Below are 27,985 nucleotides of genomic sequence, written 5' to 3'. Positions count from 1 at the left end.
ACCTAAAAGAAAGGATGATTGCATTGTTAACCTAACCCAAAATCGGATTGGGGGAAGCTACAGGGGCCAAGTATCTCATAGCAGGCATTTCTGATAAGCAGTCTTAAAGACCCCACTGGCACTCACTCACTACTTCCTCCCAAAGCCTGGTCCTTTTATGGAAAGCCCTAAGTGTTAGGAAGTTCTGAAATCTGCTTCTGTGTGACTTCCATCCTTTGTTCCTGGTTCATCCTTCAGAGGTCAAGCAGTTGGAGCCTCATAAACCTCGTTCCCATGACAGCACTTCTCATCCTCAAAAGCGGGGCTCTTCAATGCAGCTTACCCAATATCTCTTGGGGGTCCGGCCTGCCCCACTCACCCTCCACATTCTTTCACCTTCTCAGTGGTTCTTGCCCCACCCCCCGGCCTCTCCTTTCGTCCCTGCCCAGGGCCTAAATGTTCCACCATTGAAGGTACGGGTGAGATTGGAGTTTGCAGTTTCCCAGGTGATAGAACAGTGAGGAGGAACAAATTCTATAAAACATAAATGAGCCCGGGCCGTGGGGGTCTCAGCTATTCTTTCCCATAACTCTGGAGGTTCTATTTGGCCCTTGGCTCTAGCTGGTCCAAGGGAGAGCAAAGGCACCCCAGAGGTCATGCTCAGCCCTTTCATCCTGCATCTAGGCAAACTTAAAGAGAAGTGAAGTGACTAGCCCAGAATCACACAGTGCTTAAGGCAGGATTTCAACCTGGTTCTTCCTGATTCTTAAGTCAAGAGCCATATCCACTATACATAAGTTTTTGTACATATACAAAGTAGATAAATATACATACATAGAGAGAGTGGATATATCAAGCTGATTGGGAGAATGGGATAATCAGAGCCAGAGAGAAAGAGAGGGAACTGGAGCAGGGAAAGGAAGAGGAGGCACAGACAGACATTTGGAGGAGGGAAGGGGGGAAGAAAGATAGGGAAGCTGGGACTGAGAATCTGGAGATATGTGGATTCAGCAAATACATTCAAATACCACTCTTACACTTGGTAGCTGCCTAATTCTGAACAAGTCATTTCACAAAGCCTCAGTTTCCCTATCTGTTAAAAGCCGAGGAAAAGATCCTTCAGATCCTATCCTTGGGGTGGAGGGGATTGTTTTTAAAGAAAGCCCCCGGTAAACTTCAAAGCCTCGAGATCCAGGAGCTAGGCCAATGAGCTGAATTCACTCCCTACCTCTTTCAAGTTTCCCAGACCTGATGCCAGTTTTGGTTCAGCTACTCTGTGACCTTGAATAAATCAGCTTCCCTCTTTCTTCCTTAGCTTCTCTGTCCTTGAAATGAGAGGTTTGGACTAGATGGTCTGGAAGACTCTCTCGGGTTTTAAACCTATGGTTGCATTGACTTACGCTGGAGATGATCTGGTCAGTTGGGGATGTTTGTACCTACACTGATATGAAGGGAGAGGATGGTTGCCCACCCGGTGTTCCTGCAGAAGCCTTCCCTGTGCCCCTCCTACCTTAACTGGGGACTCTGAAGTTTCTCAAGTCGCATCTGAAGACCAAATTGGCTCTTCCAGCTTTTATCCTTTGTAATCGCTTCAATCAATGACCTAACAATCCCTGATCATTGACTTGCCTTGCTGAACCTTCAGCCCCAGATACAGGACTAGCAGAAAGGGCAGAATCATGGGGCAGTAGGGACTGTCTGGTCCAATCTCTTTATCATAGATCATCAACTTAAAGCTAGGTCATTGAGTCCAACCCCCTCATATTTATGGATGAGGAACCTGAGGCAGTTAGAAGTGACTTATCCAGGATCACAGAGCTAATATCTGAAATGGGATTTAAATTCAGGTATTCCTAAACTCTTATCCATTATACCAGTCCAGAGTAAGGAAAACTTTGCTGAAGGTCATAAAGCTAAGAGGCAGAGCAGAGCTTCAAACCCACGTGTCTTTCAGTTACTATGTTTGGATTCCTCTCCATCAAGATCCATCAAGAGATCTTCTCAATAAAAGTAGGTGTTCATAAAAAAGCTTGAATAGAGCTTGGAGCAAGGCCATTCAAGGGATGGGGGGTCCTGGGCCTGGACAAAAAGGCCATCCCCCAGGACTGGACCGTGTCTGATGAGGGAGTCTAACTCCAGGCAGCCATCCCAGCCAAGGGAAGCAGCTGTTTCCTTGTGCAGAACACAAAGGCTGGAATTTTTCTTCTTTCCAGGTGAGAACGTGTCTCTGTGTGTATTGGGGGTGGAGGGAAGTCAAGACACCCGCAGTAAGAGATTAGCAGGGCTATGCTTCTTGAGCCCTAGCACCAAGGGAAGACATTGCTCCTGTGGGGAAGATCCAGAGGAAGTACACACGCTTTTCTCTCTCTGTCTGTCTCTGTCTGTCTCTCTGTGTGTCTCTGTCTCTCTCTGTCTCTGTCTCTGTCTCTGCCTGTCTGTCTGTCTGTCTCTCTGTCTCTCTCTCTGTCTGTATCTCCCTCTCTGTCTCTGTCTCTCTATCTCTGTCTGTCTCTCTGTCTCTGCCTGTCTGTCTCTCTCTTTTTCTGTCTCTGTCTCTCTGTCCTTTGTGTCTCTGTCTGTGTCTCTCAGTGCTAGGGCATCAGGGAATTCAAAGGTGGCCTTAGCCCAATTCTTGCTGCCGCGGTTCATGCTTAGGGTGGCCCCGGGGCCACGTAGGCCGGCCACAGTCTTGTGCCTCGTAGCAGGGGTTCAGGCGTCCCATGTCCAGCGGACAGAAAAGACTGCGCTCGGCTCCAGAGTGATGCTCCACCAAGGCCTCCAGGCTGGGGAATTCCGCAGGCAGATGCTGAGGGAAGGCACAGGAAAAAAACCATCATCCTCAGGCCCCAGGGTTCCAGCCGCCTCCTCCACCCCCCACTGGTGGCCTGATGGGCTCAGCCTGATCCATGATAATTAGATGTATTGATACTGAGGAGGAAGAGATCTCTGGGAGCATCTAGTCCCACCTTTCATTTCACAGAAAAGGAAGCGGCCCCAGAGAAGCTAAGCATGTGCCTCGGTGACACAGGTCGAAGGGATCCCAGCCCAAATTTTGTCCCCATTTCTTCTACATTGTAAAGTTAACGCAGTTCAAATTCCTGCCTGATGAGCGTCGGGGGGAGGGGGGTGGGGGCTGGTCCCCCTACTGCTAGTGCTCCCTCTCAGATTCTCTTCAATTTACACCATCTATATCTTATATGCACAGTTAGCCCTTTCACCTGGAGGGGGTTGAGGCGCCCCCTAAATCTGGAAAAACTGCATGAAATATTTTGGCCCTTCCTACCAGAGAAGGAGTCTGAATTTAATATTAAAGTATTAAAAGATAAAACAGGTCGATGTTATACAATACTATACATATATTTGGTATATTTCTGAGTGTCTAGACTTCTGTGTTATCTGCACTTTCCACAAACTCCCCCATAACTCCCCTTTAATTTCTTATGCCAAAATAGAGAAAATGGCTCTGTGGAAGAGATTACCTAGTTACAACCATAACTGAGGCAGTCCAGTGGCCCAGAATGCTGGATTGGAGCCAGGAAAAGCTGAATTAAAACCCTAACTCAGAGGGCTGGATATGTAACCCTTGGATGGTCACAACCTCACTCAGCTCGTTCCTTCATCTGTAAAATGGGGATAAAACAGCACCTTCCTCATAGGGTTGTTGTGAGGATCAAGTGAAATAAGATGTAAAGCACTTTTGCAAATTTTAAAGTTCTTTATTAAAAATTATTAAAGTTAAATGCTGGAGGACCAGGAGATCATTATTTACTTCAACAACAATACTATATGATGATCATTTTTGATGGACCTGACCTCTTCAGCAATGAGATGAACCAAATCAGTTCCAATAGAGCAGTAATGAACTGAACCAGCTACACCCAGCAAAAGAACTCTAGGAGATGACTAAGAACCATTACATTGAATTCCCAATCTCTATATTTTTGTCCACCTGCATTTTTGATTTCCTTCACAGGCTAATAGTACACTATTTCAGAGTCCGATTCTTCTTGTGCAACAAAATAATTGTATGTATGTGTGTATATATATATATATATATATATATATATATACATACATATATGTACACATATATATAGTGTATTTGACTTATACTTCAACATATTTAACATGTATTGGTCAACCTGCCATTGTGGGAGGGGAAGAGGGGGAAGGAGGGAAAAATTGGAACAAAAGTTTGGCAATTGTCAATGCTGTAAAATTACCCATCCATATAACTTGTAAATAAAAAGCTATAAAAATTTTTAAAAACTTAAATGCTGGTGGTTCTTAGGTTGTTTCCTCCATTAGAATGTGAAATCCCCATTATGCAAATGAGCTCCTTGAGATAAGAAAGGAAACAAGCACTAAGTGTTTTCTAGGCATCCTGCCCTTGTCTGGTCACCCTCCACTAACAGTGCTAAGTGCTTTATAAATGGGGGAACAAGGGAACACGCATGTCTATCACACCTACTATGTGCCAGGCACTGTGCTAAATGTTTTACAGATATTTTCTCAGTTGATCCCTAAGCCTCCCAGCAAACCTGGGAGATAAATGCTATTTGTTATCCCGTTTTACAGATGGGGACATCCAAGCAGGCAGAGGTCACACACCTAGGAAGTATCTGAGGCTGGCTTTAAACTGGTCATCGGAACCCCAGGCTCATTGCTCTGGGCACCTAACTACCCACTGAGAGCAGGGCTGTGCCTTGGCCCTTTTTTTGTGACTTCAGAGTTTACCCGGGGCCCTGCACAGAATGGGCATTTAACAAATACTTGTTGACCCACTTTCCTTATCAGGGCCCTGCAATGTCAGCCCTAATGTAATTGTCATCAAGGTGCAAATGAGGGAGAGATCACTTGGAGAGGGGTGGGAGCAAGACCAGGGCAACGTTGCTTTCCTGTCTCCAGGTTTCCAAAGGACTTTCCTCTGTGTGCTCTATAAAGGTGTTAACCACCTCCCAGAAGGCTCCACTCACTGTCCCGAGGACTGCCCAGACCAAAGCACCCCTGTCTGGCCAGCTTCCATAACAAAAGGAAGCTCCTGGAAGGTGTGGACCCTCTCTTTTCCTATTTGTACGGCCAGGACTTAGCACAGCGGTAACCTAGTAAACCACTCCTTCCTTCCTTCAGTGAACTTCTCCTCCTCCAGTCCTCCTTCCCTCCTTTTTTCCCACCTCTCCTTCCCTCTGTCCCTACCTGCTTTCCTTTGTTTTCCCTTTATCTTTTCTTCCTCCTCGCTCTTCCATCCTCCTTTTCCACTTCCTTCCCTCTCTCTTTTCCCCTTCCTCCTTTCCTTTCTAGCTTTCCACCTGCTTTCTTCCTTTCTTCATTTGTTCCCCTCTATCTCTCTCCCACCTTCTTTCTTTCTTCTTTTCTTTTCTCCCTTTTTTCCCTCCCCTTTCCTTCCTCCTTTGTCTCCTTTTCTCTCTATCCTTTCCTTCTTCCTCTTTCCCTTCTTCCCTTTTACTTCCTAGCTTCCTCCTCTCTCCCTCCCTTCCTCTTCTCCTCTCTCCCTTCCTTCCTCTCCTCCTCCCTCCCTTTTTTCCTTTCTTCCTCCCTTTTCTTCCTGAAACTACGGGGGTCTCCTAACTCAGACACTCTCCCTGCACAGGGCCTGTGTCTCAGAACCCAAGATTTTTGGGTACCTTGAGATGTTCCAAGGGATGTAAACAGAGGAGAGGTTGGAGGGGGTGAGGAGTGAGCAGGGGTCGGAGGCATCACAGACCACGCACTTACTTCCACACTGAATTTGCCCAAATGGGTCCTGAGGATCTGATGGGGGACCACACCACACTGGGTCTTCACGGACAGGCACCACTGGCCACTGGATCCAGGCTCAGGCCACAACAGAAAGGCCCCTAGCACATCTTTTCGGAGCAGGGAGAGCGCCCGGGCCCTGGGGCAGAAGGTACAGGAAGGGGTCCGTGGTGACTGCCAGGCCCCAGGGGAGCACTTTTCTGGGACCCCCGGCCAGAGTCCGGCTCACCAGCCCAGAAATGGGGGGGGCTCCCATCTGGCCCGGCCTTTCCCCAACCCCCTAAGCGACCCGGTCCCTCTCTGGGAATACCCTACCCCCAGCCCGAAGCTGCCTTGGGACAGCATGAGATCCCCTGCTTCGAATGCTGTCCTTGCAACCAGAAAACTGCCCATCGGGTGGGAGGGCGGAGAGGGACTCACCTGGAGAGGCCGGCGAAGGCCCAGATGTTCTCCGTCAGGCTCCCCTCACTCTCCACCAGGCAAACCAGGCCACTGGTGCCCTGAGCCCAGCTCTCCCAGGCAGCCGGAACTGCGTGTTAACAAGAGCTGACATGTGGGGGGGGGCTCTGCAAAGTGCCAACACCCACCCTCAGGACCCTCGGGACAGCCCCAGGAACCCATTTTACAGATGAGGCACCGTGCCAAAGGCTTTATAAATGAGGGAAGGAGAAGGGAACAAACATGTCTCACACCCACTGTGTGCCAGGCACGGTGCTATAAGCTTTACAGATATTTTCTCAGTTGATCCCTGAGCCTCCCATATGGACACAGGCCCTGGAATCTGTGCCCAACACTTTCCACTATGTCACAGTCTAGACCTGGAGTCACAAACACCTTCCTTAGTTCAAGTCCTATTAGAGGCACTCACCTGCCTGGTGCAGGACCCTCCCTGTCAACTGGAAAATGAGGGGGTGGGACGAGGTCTCAAAGGGCCCTCCCAGCTCTGCCATCCCAGGTTCTAAGGGCCCTCCCAGTTCTGCCATCCCGGGTTCTAAGGGCCCTCCCAGCTCTGACCTCCCGGGTTCTAAGGGCCCTCCTGGCTCCAACCTCCCAGGTTCTAAGGGCCCTCCCAGCTCTGACCTTCCGGGTTCTAAGGGCCCTCCCAGCTCTGACCTCCTGGGTTCTAAGGGCCCTCCCAGCTCTGACCTCCTGGGTTCTAAGCTCCCTCCCGGCTCCGACCTCCCGGGTTCTAAGGGCCCTCCTGGCTCTGACCATTTATGAAACTCCATGAGGACATGTAAATGACATCTTAAATTCTTTCTCTGTCACTTGGGTGAGTCACTGTCCCTCTGGAGCACTTTATTAGCTCTTCTGTGGAATGGGTGCCAGAACCTGAGACTATCCAGGTCAGATGTGGAACAGGTCGGATCTGACAGTCTCTAAGGCCTTTTCTAGCTCTGAGACCCCATGATTCTGGGACTCTATATTCATAGGAATCTAGCTGAGAAGCCACATCCCTCTGCGTGTCCAGGAAACCCTGCCCTGCCTCCTTCCCCTCCCACACTCACAGGCCTCCCTGGCAGACTGCTGCAGCTGGGTCTCATAGGTACAGCAGCGATAAGCTCCCGAGCGGATCACTTTGCTCCGAATCGCCTTCTTTCGCACCAGAGTTGGGGAGCAGTAAGGGTTCCCGAGGCGGGGGTGACGGCTAGCCCCCCGACCTTCTGCCTCCGACATTTCCTTCTATAGACGGGGCGGGGGAGGGCACAGAGACACAGACAGAGACACCCCAGCTTGAGCAGCATCCTCTGAACCCCCACAGGCCCTTCCTGCCTCCGTCACAGCCTCTGCTGGGGGGCCATGGCAGAAAGACACTGGGGTTCAGAGCCCTGCTCCGACCCGTTCTTGCAAAGCAGAGTAAAGAGTAATTTAATGCTTAACAGAGTAAAGAGAAAGCACAAGAGTGATGTTAATTTGTGGTTTTCTAAGTGAAGGGTCAGTCTAAAAGGATCCAGGTTAGGATTCTTCGAATCCAGAGTCACAGGTTCTGCTCATCCTTCGAAAAGGGTCAGAGTACATGGAAGGAGGCAGACCCAGGCCCCCCAACACGTGCTCCCCAGTTGGCCCTTAGAGAAACAAGGGACCTCAGAGGAAACCGAGTCTCAAACTAATCATTTTCATTTGAGGAAACGGAGAACTATGGATCCGAGCGTTAGGATTTGAATCCAGGACTTCTCCTGGTGAGTCTAGTATTCTTTCTTTTTTAATGTAAATAGGATTTTCCCCCCAATTACATGTAGAAAAATTCAGCATTCTTTCTATTGCACTCTGAAAGTTTAAAATTGGAAAGGACCTCAGAAGTTGAATTCTATCAGTTTTCAGATAAGGAAACTGAGGTTCATTCGGAAGAAATAGAAAGTTGCCCAATGTCCCGCAGGAGCAAGTGACTGAGGTGAGATTCCAGTCGCCCTGACCTCTGAGCTGACGTTCTATTCACTTTATACCTTCTCAATCTAAGCAAACTTTCTCCATTCCCATGTGCCAGTGCTTTCCCTTCCCCTCAACCTCACCCCCAAACTGTCCTCAAAAATGAGGGAAAGGAAGAAAAGCCAGAGAAGGCTCAGAGCCCTGGTCAGAGTGAGCGCTGGAATCTTGATCTTGTCTCCCACTAGTCAAACGTCAGTAGGCACTTTGGGGACCCCTCCTATGTGCCGACCACTGTTTTTCGGTCCCACCCTCCTCAGTCTCAGGCCAGGTACCCCAGAAGAAGTCCTGGAGGTGGCCCACCTTCCTGAAATTTCTTATAAAAAAGTGAGCCGTTCTTCACAACATGACTCATATGGAAATATCTTTTACCTGATTGCATTTATAGCCTTTATAGCAAATTACTCAGAAAGGAGGGAGAAAATTTGGAATGCAAAATTTTATTTTAAAAATGAATGTTATGTTTAACATATATTGGGTTATTTGCCATCTGTGGGGAGAGGGAGGAAGAGAATTTGGAACACAAGGTTTTTCAAGAGTAAATGCTGAAAACTATCTTTATATCTATTTTTCAAATAAAAAGCTATTTAAAAAATTAAAAATGAATGTAAAAATTGCCATTACATGCAATTGGAAAAGATAAAATACTATTTAAAAGAAAGAAAAGGTAGAATGGGCCAGAAATTTTAACCCTCTTGTGTCACCAGGAAGGAAACAGGTCAGATTTTTAAAGTGGCTTACAGCCAGGGTCACTGTTGACAATAAAAGGAACAAAAGGGGAATCTGAACCCAGGTCCTTCGACTGGAGAGCCAAATTCTATCCATGATACCTTGCTGCCTCTTAAATGCAGCCAGAGCTGCAGGACCTGGCAAGCTTTCCTCTAAGATAGGGAGCCCCAGGCTGGGCCTGCAGCTGGGCAGGCAGGAGGAAAGGTGCTCTGCAGCTCCCCACCGCCCCATCTATCCGGTTTGCCTCAGGTCACTCTGAAAGTGAGCAACTCACCGTGCTTCCCGCTGGGCCATCAGTTGGGGCTGGCAGCCTCCGGAAGGAAACCAGGGCGTGGACATTTTGAGAGACTTGATCTCGGCCAAAGGGCTCCCTGACCATCGCAGCAGGGCCCCCGGGGCTGGGCAGCGGCTTGGGGGGCTCCTCTGCAGGGAGCCCCGGCCCAGGCTGGGCCTGATCCTCGGGGTGCTGCAAGAGGTATGACAGCTGAAAGGAACGGCAAAGCAGAAGGTGGAGGATCTGGACCTGGGGAGGCAAAGCAGAGATGGGAGTGGGGAAGTGGGGAGACATGGGGGAAAGGAATGGAGATGGATTAGACTCCAATCAAGGCTTCCTTCCAGCTCCTTTTCCTGCCCCCAGCCCCAAAGCACCTAGGGACAAGTAAAAGGGCATCTGGGAAGCTGTCTTTGGAACACATCACCCTTGGGATCGCTAACCCATGGGAATCGTCTCTACTACCGAGCCCATTCCCCCTCACTCCATGTCCTAGGCAATCCCATTTGAGAATCATAGAACATCACATCCTAAATTGTCAGAGCTGGAAAGGATGTTACAAAGTGGAATGTTATAACTTAAAACATAGTGTCAAACCCCAGAAAGCCCTAGAACCCAGAATGTTACAGCCGGGGAGCCATAAGAATATAATGTGTATAATTGGGAGGGCCTTAGAACCCAGGATGTCAGAGCCGGGAGGGCCCTTAGAACCCAGGATGTCAGAGCTGGGAAGGCCCTTAGAACCCAGGAGGTCAGAGCTGGGAGGGCCTTAGAACCCAGGAGGTCAGAGCTGGGAGGGCCCTTAGAACCCAGGAGGTCAGGGCTGGGAGGGCCCTTAGAACCCAGGAGGTCAGAGCTAGGAGGGATCTTAGAACCCAGGAGGTCAGAGCTGGGAGGGCCCTTAGAACCCAGGAGGTCAGAGCTGGGAGGGCCCTTAGAACCCAGGAGGTCAGAGCTGGGAGGGCCCTTAGAACCCAGGAGGTCAGAGCAGGATGTTAGGGCCGGGAGGGCTTTAGAACCCAGGATGTCAGGGCCGGGAGGGCTTTAGAACCCTCCTCCATGCCTTTTAGGCTTCCCCTGCTTTTGGATGCTTTCTGTCCTCTCCTCTGCCTCTTAGAACCCCTCTTCAGGGTCAGCTCATGGGCCCTCTCTGGAGGGAAGCTCTCTTGCTGAAGCTCCTGCTCGCTAAGTACCGCCCCCTCCTCTCCCCTCCCCACAGGGGGTGGAAGCCCCTTGCTGGCAGAGGAGGCTTTCTATTTCACCTTCCTGCAGCCCCCTTCCCCCATAGTCAGGGGGTCTGGGTTCGGTATCTGAACACAGCTCCCCAGGGGGACGAAGCAGACCCCTGCCCGCTCCGGACAAGCTGAGGCCCCGTTGGCCCTCCCCGTGGCGCGCTTGAGTGACTGGAGAGCTGCCCTTTGTCCTTGTGTTTTGACATTTAACTAAGGCCTGGGTCTCGGGCTCCCCCAGGGCGGCGGCTGGGGTACAGCGGGATCGGGGGGAGGACCTGGGAGCCGACAGCGGCCTGGCCGTTCCCGTTGGGGGAGGCGCCCTGACCGTAGCCGCTGCCCGTCCTTAGCCCGGCCTGACGCTGAGCCTGGGGGAGCTCTCAGGGCTCCCGTCACTCCCGGGATTCTCGGCATGTCCCCCCCGGGGACCCCAGTACCTCCCCAGGCTGGCTGCCCACAAACAGGTGACAGAAGAGCTTGCTGGCCGGGCTCCGGGGATTCCGGGAGATGAAGGCAAACTGGCATTCGGCGGGGCACCAGGTGCAGTACAGGATCCGCTTCAGGGCGTGAGCCATCAGGAGAGTCTGGGGGAGGAGGGGACACAGGCCATTCCCACTCAGCGGCGGCTGGTTCTAGATTGTTCCCTGGGGGACCTCCCGCCAGCCAAGCCGATCCAAGCAAGTCGCGGGGGGCGGACCAGGCCCGGAGTCTCCCCCTCTCTTGGTCCAACTGTCTCAGGGAGTCACAGCCGATCCGGGGACCTCCGAGCCCACGGCAGGAAGCCGGGCAGCCCCCTGCTCAAGGCTGGAGCCGGCGCTCCCCGTGCGACTCCCAGAATCCCTGAGTCAGAACCAAGTGATCCACCTCTAAAAGAGGAGCGGGTTAGGGGAAATATCGTTTTTAAATGGGGGAAACGAGGACTGAGAAAAATGCAACCATTTGAGCGACGGAAAATAAGAGAAGCTTTGGCTCTGGTGGAGAAGGATCGGGAGGGAGGGACTGGGAAGAGAAGAGAAAAAAGCAGCAGGAGGGGGGCGAGAGCTGGAGGTGAGAGGCAGGGAGGGCGTGGGGCCAGACAGCTGCCCCGGAGCCTGCGGGTGAGTCACGGAGCGGGGAGAAGGGATGAGTGGGAACGCGGGCCCACACCCAGAGCACCTACCTCCCCCTCCGCGCCGAAGATCTTGACGCCCTGAAGACTGAATTTTAGGATCACAGCTCTCCGCCTGGGGCAGTCCTGGCAAAGGAGGAGAAAGGGGGGGCTGGCAAGGAGCGAGGAGCTCTCCCAGCCTCCGACTGGCCTGGCCCTGCTGGGCTCGGGCCTGTTAGCTGGGAGACCCGAGCTGGGGGGCCGCACCGGGGGCTCCGGGGTCAGAGGGGTCTGGCTCACTGTGCAGCCCGGGAGAGCGCGCCCATCCTCTCCAGCGGAGACGCAGCCCTGAGTGGGCAGCGCTTCCGAGTCTGAGGGCCCGCGAGAGGCAGGGGAGGGCTGTGGGGTGAGGTGGACAGAGCCCTGGACAGGGACAGAGGGTGCCTGGATCTCCCGGCCCGAGTCTGTGGGGATTTCTGTGGGACGTGGGATTCCCCTCTTCTGGAATAATGAAGGGATTGGACTAGATGAACTTCCAAGGTCCTTTCCTGTTCTGAAGCCCCTCCCCACCCCAGCTCTGACCTCCTGGGTTCTAAGGGCCCTCCCAGCTCTGACCTCCTGGGTTCTAAGGGCCCTCCCAGCTCTGACCTCCTGGGTTCTAAGGGCCCTCCCAGCTCTGACACCCTGAGTTCTAAGGGCCCTCCCAGCTCTGACCTCCTGGGTTCTAAAGGCCTCCTGGCTCTGACCTCCTGGGTTCTAAGGGCCCTCCCGGCTCTGACCTCCTGGGTTCTAAGGGCCCTCCCAGCTCTGACCTCCTGGGTTCTAAGGGCCCTCCCAGCTCTGACCTCCTGGGTTCTAAGGGCCCTCCCGGCTCTGACATTTCATGTTCTAAAGGCCCTCCCAGAGTTATCACACTGCATGTTCTGAGAATGGTCAGTACTAAACAAAAACAGTGGGTCAAGGAGTGACACTGATTGTTTCCCCCCTTCTCTCCTCTCCCCCGCACCCATTCATTTTCCAGTTCCCTACTCCTAGAGAGAGACAGCTGGTAACACAGTGAATGGAGCCCCCAGCATCAGGAAGATATGAGTTCAAATGCAGCCTCAGGTGGGCACTAGCAGTATGACTATGGGCAGGTCACAACATCTGCCTCAGTCTCCTCAGCTATAAAATGGGAATAGCACCTACCTCAGCAAGGTTGCTGTAAAGATCAGAAAGAAAACTTATGTAAAAAGAACCCAGCACATAGTAGGTGCTCATTCCCTCCCCAGTCACTTTTTTTACCTACCTTCAAGGCCCATAGCTGCTGCTGGACCATCCACACTTTCTCCTGAAGTCCCAGGTCGTCGACCACAAAGGAGCCCACATACTGTGGAGATGGGAGAAGAGAGTGTCAGAGGAGAGGTCAGTGCCTTTCCCTGCCACCCCCAAACCTCCTGCCCTGACGGCCCCCAAAGGACCTTGGGGCCCCGGGACACACGAGCCGCTGTGCCAGCCTCAGCGCTGCCGAACCCCTCAGAGATTCCCCTCCTGCCCCCACGTAGGTGCCCCGGCTCTGGCCACTGCAGGCTGGAGGAGGACTGGCCCAGGATGGACAAAGTGGGAGGACCCAGAGGTCATGTGGACTTAGGGAAGGAGAATGAGGTCTGTGGGGGGAGGACTCACAGTAGGGGGCAGGGCTGGTGCTCGGGTGGCCCCAGGGAAGCCGAGGAGGTCGTGGGCTTACATGGGGTGGAGGGCAGGCCCAGAAGCCTGTGCAATATTTCCATATGTGTGTATATATACTATGCAATAATTCTATGGGTGCAATATGCAATGATTCCATATGTGTGTGCAATGTGCAATAATTCTGGGTGTGTGCAGTACACAGTTATTCTGTATGTGTGTGTGTGTGTGTGTGTGCAATAATTCCTAATCAGAGTAGGCCCAGGAACTCTTTAAGTACTCCCTGCCCTCTCCCACCCACCCCTCCCCAAAGCCTCTGGGATTAGGCCGAGAGCCCTTTGCCAGGCCAGGCTGCCCCGTCTGGTCCCCAGGGGTCTCTTCCCTATGTCCCTCCCCGTCCCTCAGCCTCTGGGAGATTCCATCTTGGCTCCACCTACCTGGGCAAACTTGGTAATGCCCCTTGACCTGTGTGGAATGAGGGCAGTGTCGGAGGCCCTCCGGCCAGCAGCCCCCGCCTTTTGCATGGCCCCCTGGAACTCCCAGCTCTGAAGGCTCCAGAGGAGAGGAAGCTGCAAAGGCCAAGGGTACATGGGTTAAGTTTTTAGACTACCTGCGCAGCTCCTCGTGGCCCCCATTTCTACAGGAAAGTAAATGGGAGCACCACAGACCTAGCAGGGAGGTGGTGCCAGAACTGCTACTATTCCCATTTTATAGTTGAGCAAACTGAGTCCCCAAAAAACTTCTCACATAGCCAAGAAGCATATTGGGAATACAAATTCAAATCAACAAACTCAAATTCAATTCATTAAACATTTATTTAGCGTCTACTGTATACAATACCCCGTGCTGGGTTCCAGAGATACATGATGAAATGAGAAGTAATTTCTCCCCTCTGGAGGTTTATTTTAATAAGGCAGTAAAACATGTACAGGAATAACAATAGATCATCGGTATAGAGTTGGAGGAGACCAAGCCTCTCATTTTACAGAGGAGTAAACTGAGGTCCAGGGAATTTAAGTATTTTGCCCAAGGACAGACAGACAGACATAAATGAACCCAAGTCTTCCACTATAAGATGGAATGTGAAAACAGAATGAGAGAAAAGAGGGCGATGGGGAGCTGAGGGAGTAGGGGGAAACGGCTTATCAGGGAAGACTTCCTGAAGGAGGAGGCACCTGAGTTGGATCTTGAAAGGAATATTGACCATGAAAGAAGGGAAAGAGTTAATTCAGATACGAGTGTGAGCAGACACCTGGGAACATCTGGTCAAGAATAAGGGATAAAAGGCCAATATTGTTAAAAGGTAGAGCATGGTAATAATGCTAATTAATAATAGCCCTTTAATATATGCAAAGCAAATGGTAAGCCTCACAACCACCTGGAAAAGGAATAAGAAGCATTATGATTCCCATTTTGTAAATGGAGAAACTGAGGCACAGAATGACTGATTCACCCAAGATTACTTAGCTAATATTCTTGTTGTTCAATTGTTTCTAATCATGTCTGATCCTTCATGATGCCATTATGTGTTATATTTTATTTTTTGTTTTTTTGGCAAGGCGATCAGGGTTAAGTGACTTGTCCACAGCTTATAAGTATCAAGTATCTGAGTCTGAATTTGAATTCAGATCCTCTGATTCCAGGGCTGGTGCTCTATCCACTGTGCCACCTAGCTGCCCCTAGTTGGGATTTTCTTGGCAAAGGTACTGGAGTCTTTTGCCATTTCCTTCTCCAGCCTGTTTTACAGATGAGGAAACTGAGGCAAATAGGGTAAAGTCACTTGCCCTGGATCACACAGCTAGAATATATCTAAGGCCACATTTGAACTCCCAAAGATGAGTCTGACTCCTGGCCTGACACTCTATATGCACCATGTTACCTCCCTGCCCCCAGCTAATGTTTGGGGTAGGATTTGTTAGGTCACCCCGATAAGAACGGAAGGCACACTTTGAGCCTTCTCTTTTTAATGTTCTCCAATTCATCCTATTCATGTCTTTGTACATAATTGTACAAAGTAAATGATTTATTTATGTTGTCTCCTTCATTAAACTGTCAGCTTCTTGAGAACAAAGCTTTTTTTTTTTTTGCCTTTCTTTATATTCCCCACACTTAACACAGCGCCTGTCATTTAGTAGGTGCTTAATAAATGCTTACTGACTTGACTTGACTGGAGGGATCCCCTGAAGGGGTCTGAGACAGAGAGAAATAAGAGTGGGGAATTTAAAGAACTATTTACAAAGGCAAGGGCAACAGGGATGGAGACAGCCCAGACTTTTGTACTTCAAGCCTAGTAGTGTCTCTACTGCCCCAAGAGAATCTTCCTGCCCCAAACTGGGCCTTCCTCCAGCCTGGGATTTTTGGGATAAGGACGGGGTGAGAGCTGAGCAAGACCCTCAAACTCAGAGTCTCCCTCTCTCTGCCCACCACAACCCACACTGGTTTGACTGAAATGATCCCTCCCAGAGGGTCCTTTGACCTCCTTCCTGGAGATCAATCCCAACTCCCACCCTGTTCTGCTCAGCCTTAAGTTTGGGCTTTGAGGAGCGGGAAGTGCAAAGAGGTCAGAGAACCCTGGCTCACACAGCCAGCACCCTCTCAAGCCCTTCTCAATGAGTTTTTTCCCCCCCAAGACTATCCATACCTGAGATTCCCTCTCTATTTCTCCTAGAATCCTTGATTCTTTCATAGCCTTCTCCAGTCCCCTGAGCTGGGAGAGTTTTCCCCACGAAGGTTACTTCTACTCACTATGCATCATTTAAGAGCTCTGTGCCTCAGTTTCTTCATCTGTAAAATGAAGGAGGTAGGATTCAGTTCTATGATCCTATATTGTCTCTCCCATGGAAATGTCAGTGACCTTCAGTTTCAGAGAAATCTGGGAAGACTCCTATGAACCGATGAAGCGTGAAGGGGGCAGAACCAGGGAAACAATTTATACAGTAACGGCAACGTTGTTCAAAACAACAACAGAAGACTTTGAAAGTCTTAAGAGCTCCCACCCATGTAACGACCAACCATGATTTCAGATAACCAGTGAGAAAGGATTCTCTTCACCCCAAGGCAAACTTTTTTGGACATGATCAGTGTGGGAATTGGTTTTGATTGACCAAGCGTATTTGTCACAAGGATTTGAGTTTTGTTTTGTTTTGTTTTTTGGTCTCAATAAAGGGAAATCAAAATGCTTACTAATTGGAAAAATAATTTTTAAAAGAATATGAGCTTTTTGTGGGCAGAGAGCAAGAAATTTTGCCTTTCCTTATATTCTCAAAACTTAACAAGTTCTTGGTACATAGTAATGGCTTATTCAATGTTTACTGTTGATTGATTGGCTATCAGAGCTAGGTAAAAATAGGGCTAGATGCATTTGAGGTTCCAGGTGCTCTGTGATTCTTTCTAAGGAGGGAAGAATTGACTGGAAAGACTTACAGTTCCTACTCTGGAGAAAGCTGGCACCTACTCACCCCGGGGGGGGGGGGAGGAAGTGGGTGCAGCAGTGATACACCCTTTTCCTGTGCCTTTGTCATCAGGTAAGGGCTCAGCCTGAGATGAGCTGGCTCCGTCCTGGGGAAAAAGAGGATAAACCACCCACGCAATCCCTAGAAGGAAGCTCCAGAATTCCAGAGCTTGGGAAATAGAGCATGGTGGTTATTGCCAAGAAGGAGGGAGGCTGGGGCTGACTTTCACATTTCTCCACATGCCCAGGGGTCTGTAATTATCAGCCTGGGGAAATTAATTAAGTCCCTATCCCAACCTCCACTGGAGGACTGCCCAGTCTTGGGGCCCTGAAGGGGCCAGAAGCTGATCTAAAGAGCAGCGAGTCCTGGGAAGCAGTGACATGATGGCTTTTGGCAGTGGAGGCAAAGAGGACCACAAAAGTTCCACCTGCAGGCGAACCCTTCCCCAAGGAAACTTATAAAAACAAAGATTTAGAGCTGAAAGATGATCTTTGAGATCATCAAACTCCACCCCTTCAGGTTATTTGGATATATTTGGTGGCTACTTTTGCTTTGTATCATTTGCCACTCATTTGACCAGAATGAGAATCTTCCCTGGTCACAATGGAAAACCAATGAAGAAAAACACAACGTAGAGAACCCATCTGATCATATTCACAACAATTTGTCCTATGGTTTCCTCTGCCTCTCTGGGGTGAAGGAGGAAGTCTGTTTGGTTATCTCTTCTGCAAGATAGAATGTCTATGTGGATGATTCCCAGACCTATCCTCTCTACTGAACTACGGTCTCACATCACCAGTGGATAAATTTGAATTGGATATCCTGGAGGCATCTTAGACCCACTGTGTCTAAAACAGAAATCTTTTGATTTCTCCCCAGACCCTCCCCTCTTCCAAATTTCCTTCTCATCATGGAAGGTACCAACTTCCTTCCAGACATCCAGACTCCCAGTCTTTCTGTCACCCTTGACTCTTCACTCTCATCCCAAAGAGCCAATCAATGCCCAATCTTGTCAGTTTCTTTCTTTCATATCTCTCATATATGTCCTTTCATCTTCACTCACAGAAATACCATCCTCATTCAAATGCTCATAGCCTTTCACCTGGACTGTTGCAATAGCCTGCTAATGGCTCTTTCTCCACTCCATCATTCTCCACTCAGCTGCCAAACAGATTTTTTTTTTTTTTTGGTTAAGGCAATTGGGATTAAGTGACTTGCCCAGAGTCATCCAACTAGGAAGTGATAAGTGTCTGAGGTCACATTTGAATTCAGGTCCTACTAACTTCAGGGCTAGTGCTCTATCCACTGCACCATCTAGTTGCCCCTGCCAAACTGATTTTTCTGAAGCACTTGACTGACTATATCAGACTCTCTCTCCAGAAACTTCAAGGGTTTCCCTTTACCTCCAGGATCAAATATTAATTTCTGTTTGGCATTTAGAGCTCTTCATATATTGTTCTTTAACATGACCAGTCTTATTCTCACTAGGGCCCCCTACCACCAAGAATCTCCTTTTATAGGAAACTCTCGATTCCTCCCCAAATTTATTAGTGCCCATATCCCCCAAATTACCTTATATTTATTTATGCTATATTCTGCATATGTGTATTTGTTGTTTCTTAAGTTAGAATGTAAGTTTCTTGAGGGCAGGGACTGTTTAATTTTTTTTGTCTCTGCATCCCCAGTGTCCAGCACATAGTGAGTACTTAATAGGTGCTTATTGGCTGATTGAGTTTAAAGGGAAAAAAGCCTCAGCAAAGGGAAATTGGTTCCTAAATTGGATTGGCTCCTAAATTAAGAGCTGGAAAGGACAGGAAGTGGGGAACATGAGTCCTCTGAAATCATGGTGGGTCACTGAGTTCTTAAATCTTTTGATTTTTACAATTTGGGGGGGGGACAGCTAGTTGTATAGTGGATAGAGCACCAGGCCTGAATTCAGGAGGACCTGAGTTCAAATCTCTCCTCAGACACTTTAATACTTCCTAGCTGTGTGACTCTGGGCAAATCATTTAACCTCAATTGCCTCAGCACAAAAAAAAAAAAAAAAAGAAAGAAAGAAAGAAAGAAAAGAAAAAAGTAAAGAAAGAAACCTAATTTTTTACAATGCTAGTTTTACTATACAAATTTTTTCTTGATTTTGTTCACTTCATTCTGCATCAGTTTATACAAGTCTTTCCAAGTTTCTTAGTAATTATAATTGTCCCTTTCATCATTACATACTATAATTTATTCAGCTATTCCCCAATTGATAGGTATCCCTTAGTTATTTGCCACACAAAATGAACTGCTAAGAATTTTTGGGTATTTATAGATTCTTTTCCTCTTTCTTTGACCTCTTTGGTATCCTAGGGTATTGGGTATTACTGTGTTAAAAGGTATGTAGAATTTAATGGTTTGGGGGAGCAGAGTTCCTTTTCAGAAAGGCTGAACCAATTCACAATTCCACCAAGAGTGCATCAATGTGCCTGTTTTCCCATAGTCCCTTTAGCATGTCATTTTCTTTTTTTGGTCAGCTTTTCCAATCTGGTGGGTTCTAGGTAGAACTTCAGAGTTACTTTAATTTATATTTCTCAAATTGTTTAATGATTTGGAGCATTTTTTTTCACTTGAGAGCTTAGATTTCTTCCCCCAAAAACTGCCTATTGTAGTCATTGACTATTTATTTAAAATATTTTTATTTATTTAAAGATTTTTAAACCCCCATTTAACCTTCTAATTTTAGGTTTATTCCAATTTAGATTTTATTTGGGCAAAAATTCATTTAAATATAATTTAAAAAAATTTTTTTACCTTCTATGATTCTTTTTGGTCATGAACTCTTCCCCTACCCATAGATCTGAAAGGTATTATCATCCTTGTTTCTCTCATTTGTTTAGGATATCTTTTTTTATACATGCAATACATTTTATTTGATTTTTTCTTTTTTTAAAATAGCATTTTATTTTTCAAATACATGCAAAGATAGTTTTCAACATTCATCTTTGTAAAACTTTGTATTCCAATTTTTTTCTCTCTTTCTCACCTTCCCCAAGACACAAACAATCCTATGATATCATTCTTTATGTCTGTGATGTAACCAGGAGCTTATCTTAGTATAGGGGTAGAGGGTGAACTTTCAAACCAAATTCTCTGTTTTCCTTTCAAAGTCATATATGGCTACATCATCTGACTCCAGATCCACAACTCCTTCTCATTATGCTGCATCTCAAACAAAACAAAACAAATAAAATCTTTTCAGACCCAGATACATTTGGCACGATTTGGCCCCTGGCCTCTTGACTTCCAACAGCAGCTAGGAAGGCACCATAATGCACAGAGCACCGGGCTTGGGACCACAAAGATTCATTTTCTTGAGTTCAAATCTAGCCTCAGCCACTTACTTTCTGACCTTTACAAGTCACTTACCCCTATTTGTCTCACTTTCCTCATCTATAAAATGGACTGGAGAAGAAAATGGCAACCCACTCTAATATTTTTTCCAACAAAACCCCAAATGGGGACATGAACAGTTGGTCATGACTGAAAAATGACAACTATTGACTTCCAATACAGTATTCTTTCAACAGTCTGGCTGATCTCCCTCCCACAATCCCCACCCCTGGCTGAATTTAGAAACAAATGATTTTTTCTCCAAATTTTCCCCCTATTTCTTTCTAAACACATCCCAAACTCTGATTTTCTATGCCAACCTAAGAGGATACACAATGAGCTCTATGTTCCTCAGCTCACTCAGGGTCCCTCTGCATCCCTACCTGCTCCTCACTCCAGCTATGATTTCACATATCAGCGAAGGAACTTATTTCCTTGGGAAGCTTAAAGAAGTCAATCTCATTGCTTTTGTTGTGTTTTCTTTTAGAGACTCAGTTGCCCTATCGTGACCAAACTAGAAGTACAGAGGCTAGATTCCATTAATAAGCTATTCTATTTCAGACTTGCAAATTAGATTTTTCTGATCATGATCAGGATCACTATCATCATCCCATCATCCCATATTCATCTTCAATTTAGGGCAGACGCCTGATTGCTTTAATTCATTGCAGCTCAGAACTCCTGAAATCAAGCAATCCATTAGCCTCAGGCCCCAGGACTAGGAATTACAGATGGCTTCACCACACCGGGTAAGTCTTATTCCTTTATAATCTCAATGCAGAACTCCATTTTTACAAAGATTTCATGGGTTATCATGGAGTGCCTCCCCTCCTCCATCCCCTCCAAAAAATCGCTTTCTCACAGCTTTGGAACATTTAGAAATTTCTACCTCTCCCTAAGAAAGGGTATGTATGCACTTCCAGCCTTCTGCGGGGAGCAGTTCGTAAAGAATTATCCCACTCCCTCACACCTCAAAGAAGTCTCCAAGATGTCAGATTGTGATCATATGGAATGGTTTTGAATCTCAGCTCAGACATTTTATCTTTAAACTTTCCATAATATGGTGATAACTATGTATAAATACATACACACACATCTGTCTTAGCAGGCTGTTCTGAGGAGAGTGATTTATAAACCTTAAAGTAGCCAATACCTTTGTGTCATTATTATATTACCTCCTGGTTTCCTCAAATCACAAGAGGAGAAGTAGAAAGCTGGAGATGGGCATCCTCCTCTCCCACGGGAAAGACAGGTCAGTAAGAAAATTCCTTCAGGGCCTGAGGAAGAGAAGGAGGCTGCTGGGGAATGAAAAAAGATTTCATTTCTATTCGCTAGACCCCGGGATGGTGGATACATGGAAAGCATAATATAAAGAGTGGGAATATTGAACCAGGAGTCAGAAGATCAGGAATGAGGCTCCAGAACTCTGTCTCTGATTGGCTATGCAACCTTGAGGAAATAATTCCTCCATCCCAGACTGATTTCTTATTTTTCAAATGAGAAGTTTGAACTATGAACTCTTTCTCTATCCAATTCTGATATTCTGTGTTCTGAAGTCCCTGTCAGCTCTGCCATTCTGGGTTCTAAAGGCTCTCTCCGTTCTAACTTTCTATAAATCAAGATCCCAGAATTATAGATTTAGAACTGGAGGAGTCTTTTCGGATAAACTAGGTTTCTCATTTTATCTATGGGGAAACTGAGGCTCAGAGAGATTACAGTGATTTGTCCAAAGCCATTCATGCTCTTTTTTCCTTTTTAATATTCTATGTTCTGTAGTCTCTTCCAGCTTCTTGTTCTCTGCCTCAGAAATATGCCAGAAAAAGACTTAGGGGAATGGCGGGGTTGGGGCGGATTAAGCAAAGAATTTAGCAACCTTGAATGACAAACCAAAAGCTTTGATACGTCAAGGGCTGGGGAGTCAAATGGTGATCAATCTATCAACACACATTTTTTAAGCTAGATTCTATTTCCAGCATAATGTTAAGTACTAGGGAAACCCCTATCAAAGTGAGACAGTCATTGTTCTCAAGAACAACAGTCTGCTTATAGATTATGTAGCTTAGCTTCCTAAGTGGAATGGCAAGTCCCTCGGTGGGAGGTCTCTGCCCCCCTCTCTGAGGAGAGAAATCATGGTACCTTGGGACAAAAATGGGAAGAGAGAAAGAGAGAGAGAGACCTCAAAATACTATATATAAGTAAATTCTTTTCATGACCAAAGATTGGGAGAGAAAAAAAGAGTGAGATGTAAGAGAGAAAGACCAAGGGAGTGAGTCCAGATTGTGGGGAGAAAGAGAGAAGAAAACAGTAAAATACTATATATAAGTAAATTCTTTTCATGACCAAAGATTGGGAGAAAAAAAGAGAGTGAGATTTCTGCTTATAGATCATGTAGCCTAGCTTCCTAAGCAGTGTGGCAAGTCCCTCAATGTCCCCTCTCTGAGGAGAGAAATGATGGCACCTTGGGGCAAAACTGGGAAGAGAGAGAGAGGAAAAAAAACACCTTAAAATACTATATATAAGTAAATTCTTTTTATGACCCAAGATTGGGAGAGAAAAAGAGAGTGAGATGTAAGAGAGAAAGACCAAGGGATTGAGTCCAGATTGTGGAAAGATGAAAACGGAAAGTCTAGATTGGAGGGAGTCAAGATGAGGTGGGGACTTAAAGGGCAGAGAACGAGAGGAGGAAGAGACGAGGTGGAGGAGGGAGAGGCAGAATTGAGAAGAGGAGACAAAGAGACCCAGATTTGAGGCGAGAGACGTGAGAGGAGTAAGAAAGCGGCGAGAGCCAGACGAGCAATCTCGCACCCTGCCCGCGCTGCTGACACAGCCCCTTCAGCACCCCCAGCGCCACGGAGAGCGATCACACCTCTCCCGGTGCCCGCACGCACGCAGGACTAAGCGGCTCCTCGCCGAGAGCCGCTAGCTGCTCCCAGACACCCTCCTCCTCCGCCAGTTCTTCAAGGAAGCCGACAACATCCAACGGCACCCCCAGCCTCACGCTTCCCTACCCCAGAGGTCAGCCCGAGGGCCCCCGGGCTGGGGCAGGAGAAGCAGTCGAGTCCGAGGTCTGATCCCCCTGCCAGGAAACACCACCAGCGACTGGCACCTGCTTTGCAGCTCCACTATTTGTATTCTGCTGGATTTTGAGGGGGTTCGAACCCCTGTTTTTGTGCTTCCCACGGTGTGGCCAAGAGCACATCGTTTCCCTTCGCCCGACCTCAGTTTCCTTCTTTCTAAAGTGGGTATACATGCAAGTACCCACCTTACAGATCCTCGGGAGGAGAGACTTCGGAGCAAACCTTAAAGCGCTAGAGAGATCCGAGTTAGGATTCGTTTGCCCTCACCGGTCCCAATGAGCGCAAATGGCCTTCTCCGGAGGCAGCCAGTTCCCCCAGCAACCCAGGCAGCTCCTTTCCCACCAATAGCCTTTGCCTCCCGTCTTCCTCAGTCCCTCCTTTCACATGGCGCAGCCAGCCAGGAGCTAGGCAGGGAAGCCCGAGAACACCTTGAAGAGCCCGGAGCTGATCGGATCAGCACGACAGCTGTTTTCTTTAGCCTCTCCACCACCCCCTGCCATCTGGCCCGGGGCAGTCACAGCCCCTGGAAAATGCCAGCCCCGGCCAGTCCCCGTACTGCCCCCACATGGTAAGGAGCCACAAGAGCGCTCCCCCAGATCTTGCTTCTCCGCCAAGCCGCCCGAGCACTGCTTGCGAGGGCCTCGGGCCAAGCTACCTTGGGAATCTTCCCCCGCCCGGCTTCCCCAGGCTAGCCCGCCGACGGTAATTTCCCTTCACTCTCCAGTCACTGAGGGTGCGGAAAGCACAGGGTGGCGGCGGGAGAGTTCGTGCTGGATTCTGTCTAAGGGAAGGGGACTGGCACAGGAGGCACTAGACACCTTATCTTCTACAGACCTAGCAACCTTGCAGACCCCAGCTCCTACACACACTCCCACACGCAGAGGCCAGAGAGAGAAAATAGAGACAGAGGGACAGAAAGATTGAGAGACAGAGAGACTGAGACAGAGGCAGAGAGATACACAGAGACAGAGACAGAGACGGAGACAGAGAGACGGAGAGAAAGAGAGACAGAGAGAGAGATTCCAGAGGTGTTGGTACACTTGGTCTGGAGATCTTGGCTTCCAATACTTCCCCCGCAGAGACCTCTTACAAACTGCACACCCCTTAGAGCTGGAAAGATCCTCGAAAATCATCTAATCCATATTCTCCTTTTACAGCTGAGGAAACTGAGGCTGGGGGATCCCTGGAGCTCTTAGCGCACAATCCTTGCCCGTGATGGGCAGAGTCGGGGCTGGGGAGCTGGGGACCAGGGCACTTCCTTCCCACCCCACGAGATGCCAAGAAGCCGGCGCTAGCTCGGGAAGCAGCCCCACTCACTCGGGAGCCGCTGCCGGCGGCGGCGCGTCCAGCCCGGGTCACCCCGGAGGACACCTCCCGGCTCTACCTGTTTTGGGAGCCGTCCCCGAGGTGCGTACCTACCGGCTCGGGCTGCTGGGATCCTCCGCGCCTTTGCGCCGCGGCTCGTCCATGGGTCGGGACGTCCCCGCTCCAGCCGCCCCCGAGCAGGCGGTCCAAACCTTCCCCTCCCCTCGCAGCCCAGCCCACTCCGAGCTCCTCCCCACGTGGTCGCGGGAAAGGAACACACTGTATCACCTGCCCGCGGCAGCCCCGTCTCACCCACTCCCCCGGCCGAAGACGCCCCTCGCTTCGCCTCGGCCAATCCGCGGCCTGGAGGAGACCCGCCGCCGGTCTCGTCTCTTATCTCCTCTCCTCTCCCTCCCACCCCGGTTCTCCTTAAAGGGGCCCGAGGTAGTCTCCCTTTTCCTATGGCTGAAAAGCAGCTTCGGATTGCGCTGAAGGCAAGGGTCCCGGCAAGGGAGGCCAGGCCAGCCTCGGGGAGAGGGACTCGGGCGCATCGGGCAAAGCGCGTTGGAGTCAGAGTCAGGAGGCGTGGGTTCAAATCGGTTCCCAGTGCGTTTTCATCTCTAGGAACTTCTGTAAAATACAGGCTTGGATTGGATGGCCTCTAAATTTCGACATTTCCTCAGAATCGTGGACCAGCGGCCTCCTCCCGGATCACAGAAGCAGCCGACGCTGTATTTGGGTAGAATGATGGAACCTTCTTCTTCTCCCTGCCGTCCCCTCCCCCACTACCGAATAGCCGGGGTGGGTGTGGGGCGGAGGAGGAGCTTGCAGGGCTATTCTCCCTGGTCCCGGTGGCCAACTGAAGAGCTAGTTCTGTGATCTTGCAATCCAAAGTAGATAAGGTTTCCGGAATCCCGATGGAAAAATTGAACCCTGCTACCGCGCCTTTGCCTCTCGGCCTGGCTAGCCCCATCTCTGCAAGTTCACCCCTTACTAGGAATAAAGAACTTTTTGAGATCCCTCTGAGGGAGAGAGCTGAAAAGACACAGGCAGGAGGTTCTCTAGGTTTAACGGTAATACAAATCCAGCTAGTAAAAATACTGGATTTTGTGATCAGTGTGACCGGGTGCTTGTTTTTTTGACCCTGGAGTTTCCTCGTCTGCAAAATGAGAGAGAGCAGAGGTCTAGGTTTCTCCTAGCCCTGACGTTCTGATTCTTTGCTTCTGTTCCCCTCATGTTTTCCCCATCCACGTCCATCCACATACAGTCTTTAAAATACAACACCACACCGCGCGGCATAAGGGGGTGGGGAAGAGAGCTGAAAACAGAGGAGCAGGTGTGCAAGCTCAACGACGAAAAATTCAGTCGGTGGGAGAAAGGGATGGCCGCTTTTATAGTGCTCATAATAAAGAAGGAAGGAATCATGAAAGAACTGAGACTGCTGATTGGAAACTGAGCCTTCAGCCAAGAAAGCCAAGGAAGTCTGTAAGGGAATTCGAGGAGAAAAATGGAACAGCAGGATGACCCTGAGTCCAAAGCGGAAAGCACATGGTTTACATCCAGTACGTAAAGTAGTCTTTTTTAATGGTGTCATTAATCTGGACAAGCCAAAAAAAAAAAAAAAAAGAAAAGAAAAGTGTTTAAGGGCCTCTGGATTTCAAACTGGCAGAAAAAAAATACTCTTGGGGAGGGGAGGGATTTTGGGGTTTTGATTCCTCTGAAGATTGATTGAATCACAAAGTACAGGAGAGAAATAGGGAAACCATCAATGGGGTAGCAAGTAATAACTTTCTGGAGGGTCTAAATGCAATTACTTTGAGGCAACAATAAAGGTCTCACTGCTGGGAAATGCAAGTATCTTTGACAGTTATGAAAGAAGAAGGGATCCTTTCTAATTTTTTTTTTAAACCAGATACGAGAATACAATTACAGAGAATTATCGACAAAGATGTTATGGGAAGACCACTAGTGAGTGAGAACAAAATTCACATTTGGAGAGTGCTTTAAGACATACATATATATATATATATATTTGTACTTATTATAATTTGGACCCCCAACCAATCTATGAAATTTGTTAGGCTTGGAATGATGAAGGGACTTTACCCAGTTGACCCAGCTAATAAGTGGTAATTTGGGGTTTATAACTCAGGTCTTTTGGCTCAGTCCTGTGCTCTTTTTGCTACAAAAATCTGGAAAAGCTTAGAGATAATGGAGGAATGGAAAGAGTCCCTGACTTAGAATCAGATGATCTGGATGAGAGGCCCCTAAATAGCCATGTGCCCTCAGGCAAATAGCGCCTATGATAATAACTAGTATTTATATTGGGGCTTTAAGGTTTGCAAAGTGCTCTATAAATAGTACCTTATTTTATTTCACAACAACCCTGAAGTATTATCATTATTATTATCATTCCCATGAGGAAATTAAGGCTGAGAGAGATTGGATTATTCATCGAGAGTCAGGAAACTGGTAAATGTCTAAGGCATAATTTGAACTCAGTCCTTCCTAATTTCAGGTCCAGCACTCTTATACACTGTACTCATAGTTGTTTTCACTTTTTGACTCAATTTATACAAAACATGTTTCTTCTTTTAAGGTGATACTTTAAAAATCTCCAAATCCATTCAGATGTAGAATCTTAATTGCACGTTTCATCTGTATTGCATTGCTTACTGTCTAAGAAAGGGGGTAAAGGGAGGAAGGGAGAAAAAAATTGCAAAAATGAATGTTGAATGTAAGAGACTGCCTGCCATCTAGGGGAGGGGGTGGAGGGAAGGAAGGGAAAACTTGGAACAGAAGTGAGTGCAAGGGACAATGTTGAAAAACTATCCATGCATATGTTCTGTCAATAAAAAGCTATTTTAAAAGTATTTTTGTACAAATTTTTAAAAAATGAATGTTGAAAACTATCTTTGCCTGTATTTGGTAAAATTAAAAGTTATTAAAAATGGGGGAAAAGATGTAGAATCTTAGAGGTTACTTGAACAAAACTGAATACAAGGACTGAATGAATTCTTTCATGAATGAAAAGTTTTGCAAAAATGAATGTTGAAAACTATCTTTGTATATATTTGGTAAAAATTAAAAGCTATTAAAATGGGGGGAAAGATGTAGAATCTTAGAGGTTATGTGAATAAAATTGAATAGGAGAAATGAATGTAAAAGCATTTATTAAGCTCTTGCCATATGCTAATTGTTGTCTAAGTGGTAGGGATATAAATAGAAAATTGAGACTGTCCCTGTCATTATGGAAGCTATGCTCCAAAATTGAAAAAATCATTTTTATTTTGACAGTAAATAAAATGAGCATTTCATTTTATTTCTAACCACAAATAAAATGATACAAATAGAAAAGTGAAACAGTTCCTAACATTATGGAGCCTACACGCTAAGAAAATTTTTTTTAAATTAAACAATAAAACAAATAAAGGTTGCCTACTATCACCATTATTATTTAATATCATATTAGAAACACTAGCCTCTGCAATAAGAGTAGAGAAAAATATTAAAGGAATTAGAGTAGGCAATGAGGAAACCAAACTATCACTCTTTGCAGATGATATGATGGTATACCTAGAGAACCTCAGAGATTCTACTAAAAAGCTATTAGAAATAATTCATAATTTTAGCAAAGTAGC

General features: G+C 47.8%; 1 protein-coding gene across 3 annotated transcripts; it reads right to left on the bottom strand.

Annotated features, from left to right (window-relative positions):
• Window positions 1–710: 710 nt before the first annotated feature.
• Window positions 711–24,551, bottom strand: SH2D5 (SH2 domain containing 5). 3 transcript variants are annotated; one of them, XM_051988352.1, is made up of 10 exons: window positions 24,459–24,551; window positions 13,579–13,710; window positions 12,765–12,845; window positions 11,549–11,623; window positions 10,827–10,973; window positions 9,164–9,412; window positions 7,245–7,419; window positions 6,157–6,265; window positions 5,716–5,875; window positions 711–2,785 (listed from the first exon to the last, which is right to left on the bottom strand). In XM_051988352.1, exons 2-10 carry the CDS (start codon window positions 13,663–13,665, stop codon window positions 2,600–2,602), a joined length of 1,269 nt encoding a protein of 422 aa, XP_051844312.1. In that variant the 5' UTR covers window positions 13,666–13,710; window positions 24,459–24,551; the 3' UTR covers window positions 711–2,599. The 3 variants fall into 3 exon arrangements, with proteins under 3 accessions (XP_051844312.1, XP_051844311.1, XP_051844313.1); XM_051988351.1 differs by lacking the exon at window positions 24,459–24,551 and adding an exon at window positions 23,225–23,734; XM_051988353.1 differs by lacking the exon at window positions 24,459–24,551 and adding an exon at window positions 21,138–21,461.
• Window positions 24,552–27,985: the final 3,434 nt, after the last annotated feature.

This window comes from Antechinus flavipes, chromosome 3 (genome assembly GCF_016432865.1).
Source record: "Antechinus flavipes isolate AdamAnt ecotype Samford, QLD, Australia chromosome 3, AdamAnt_v2, whole genome shotgun sequence".
Taxonomy (NCBI): domain Eukaryota; kingdom Metazoa; phylum Chordata; class Mammalia; order Dasyuromorphia; family Dasyuridae; genus Antechinus; species Antechinus flavipes.
This window is presented reverse-complemented; position numbering and strand designations above follow the sequence as displayed.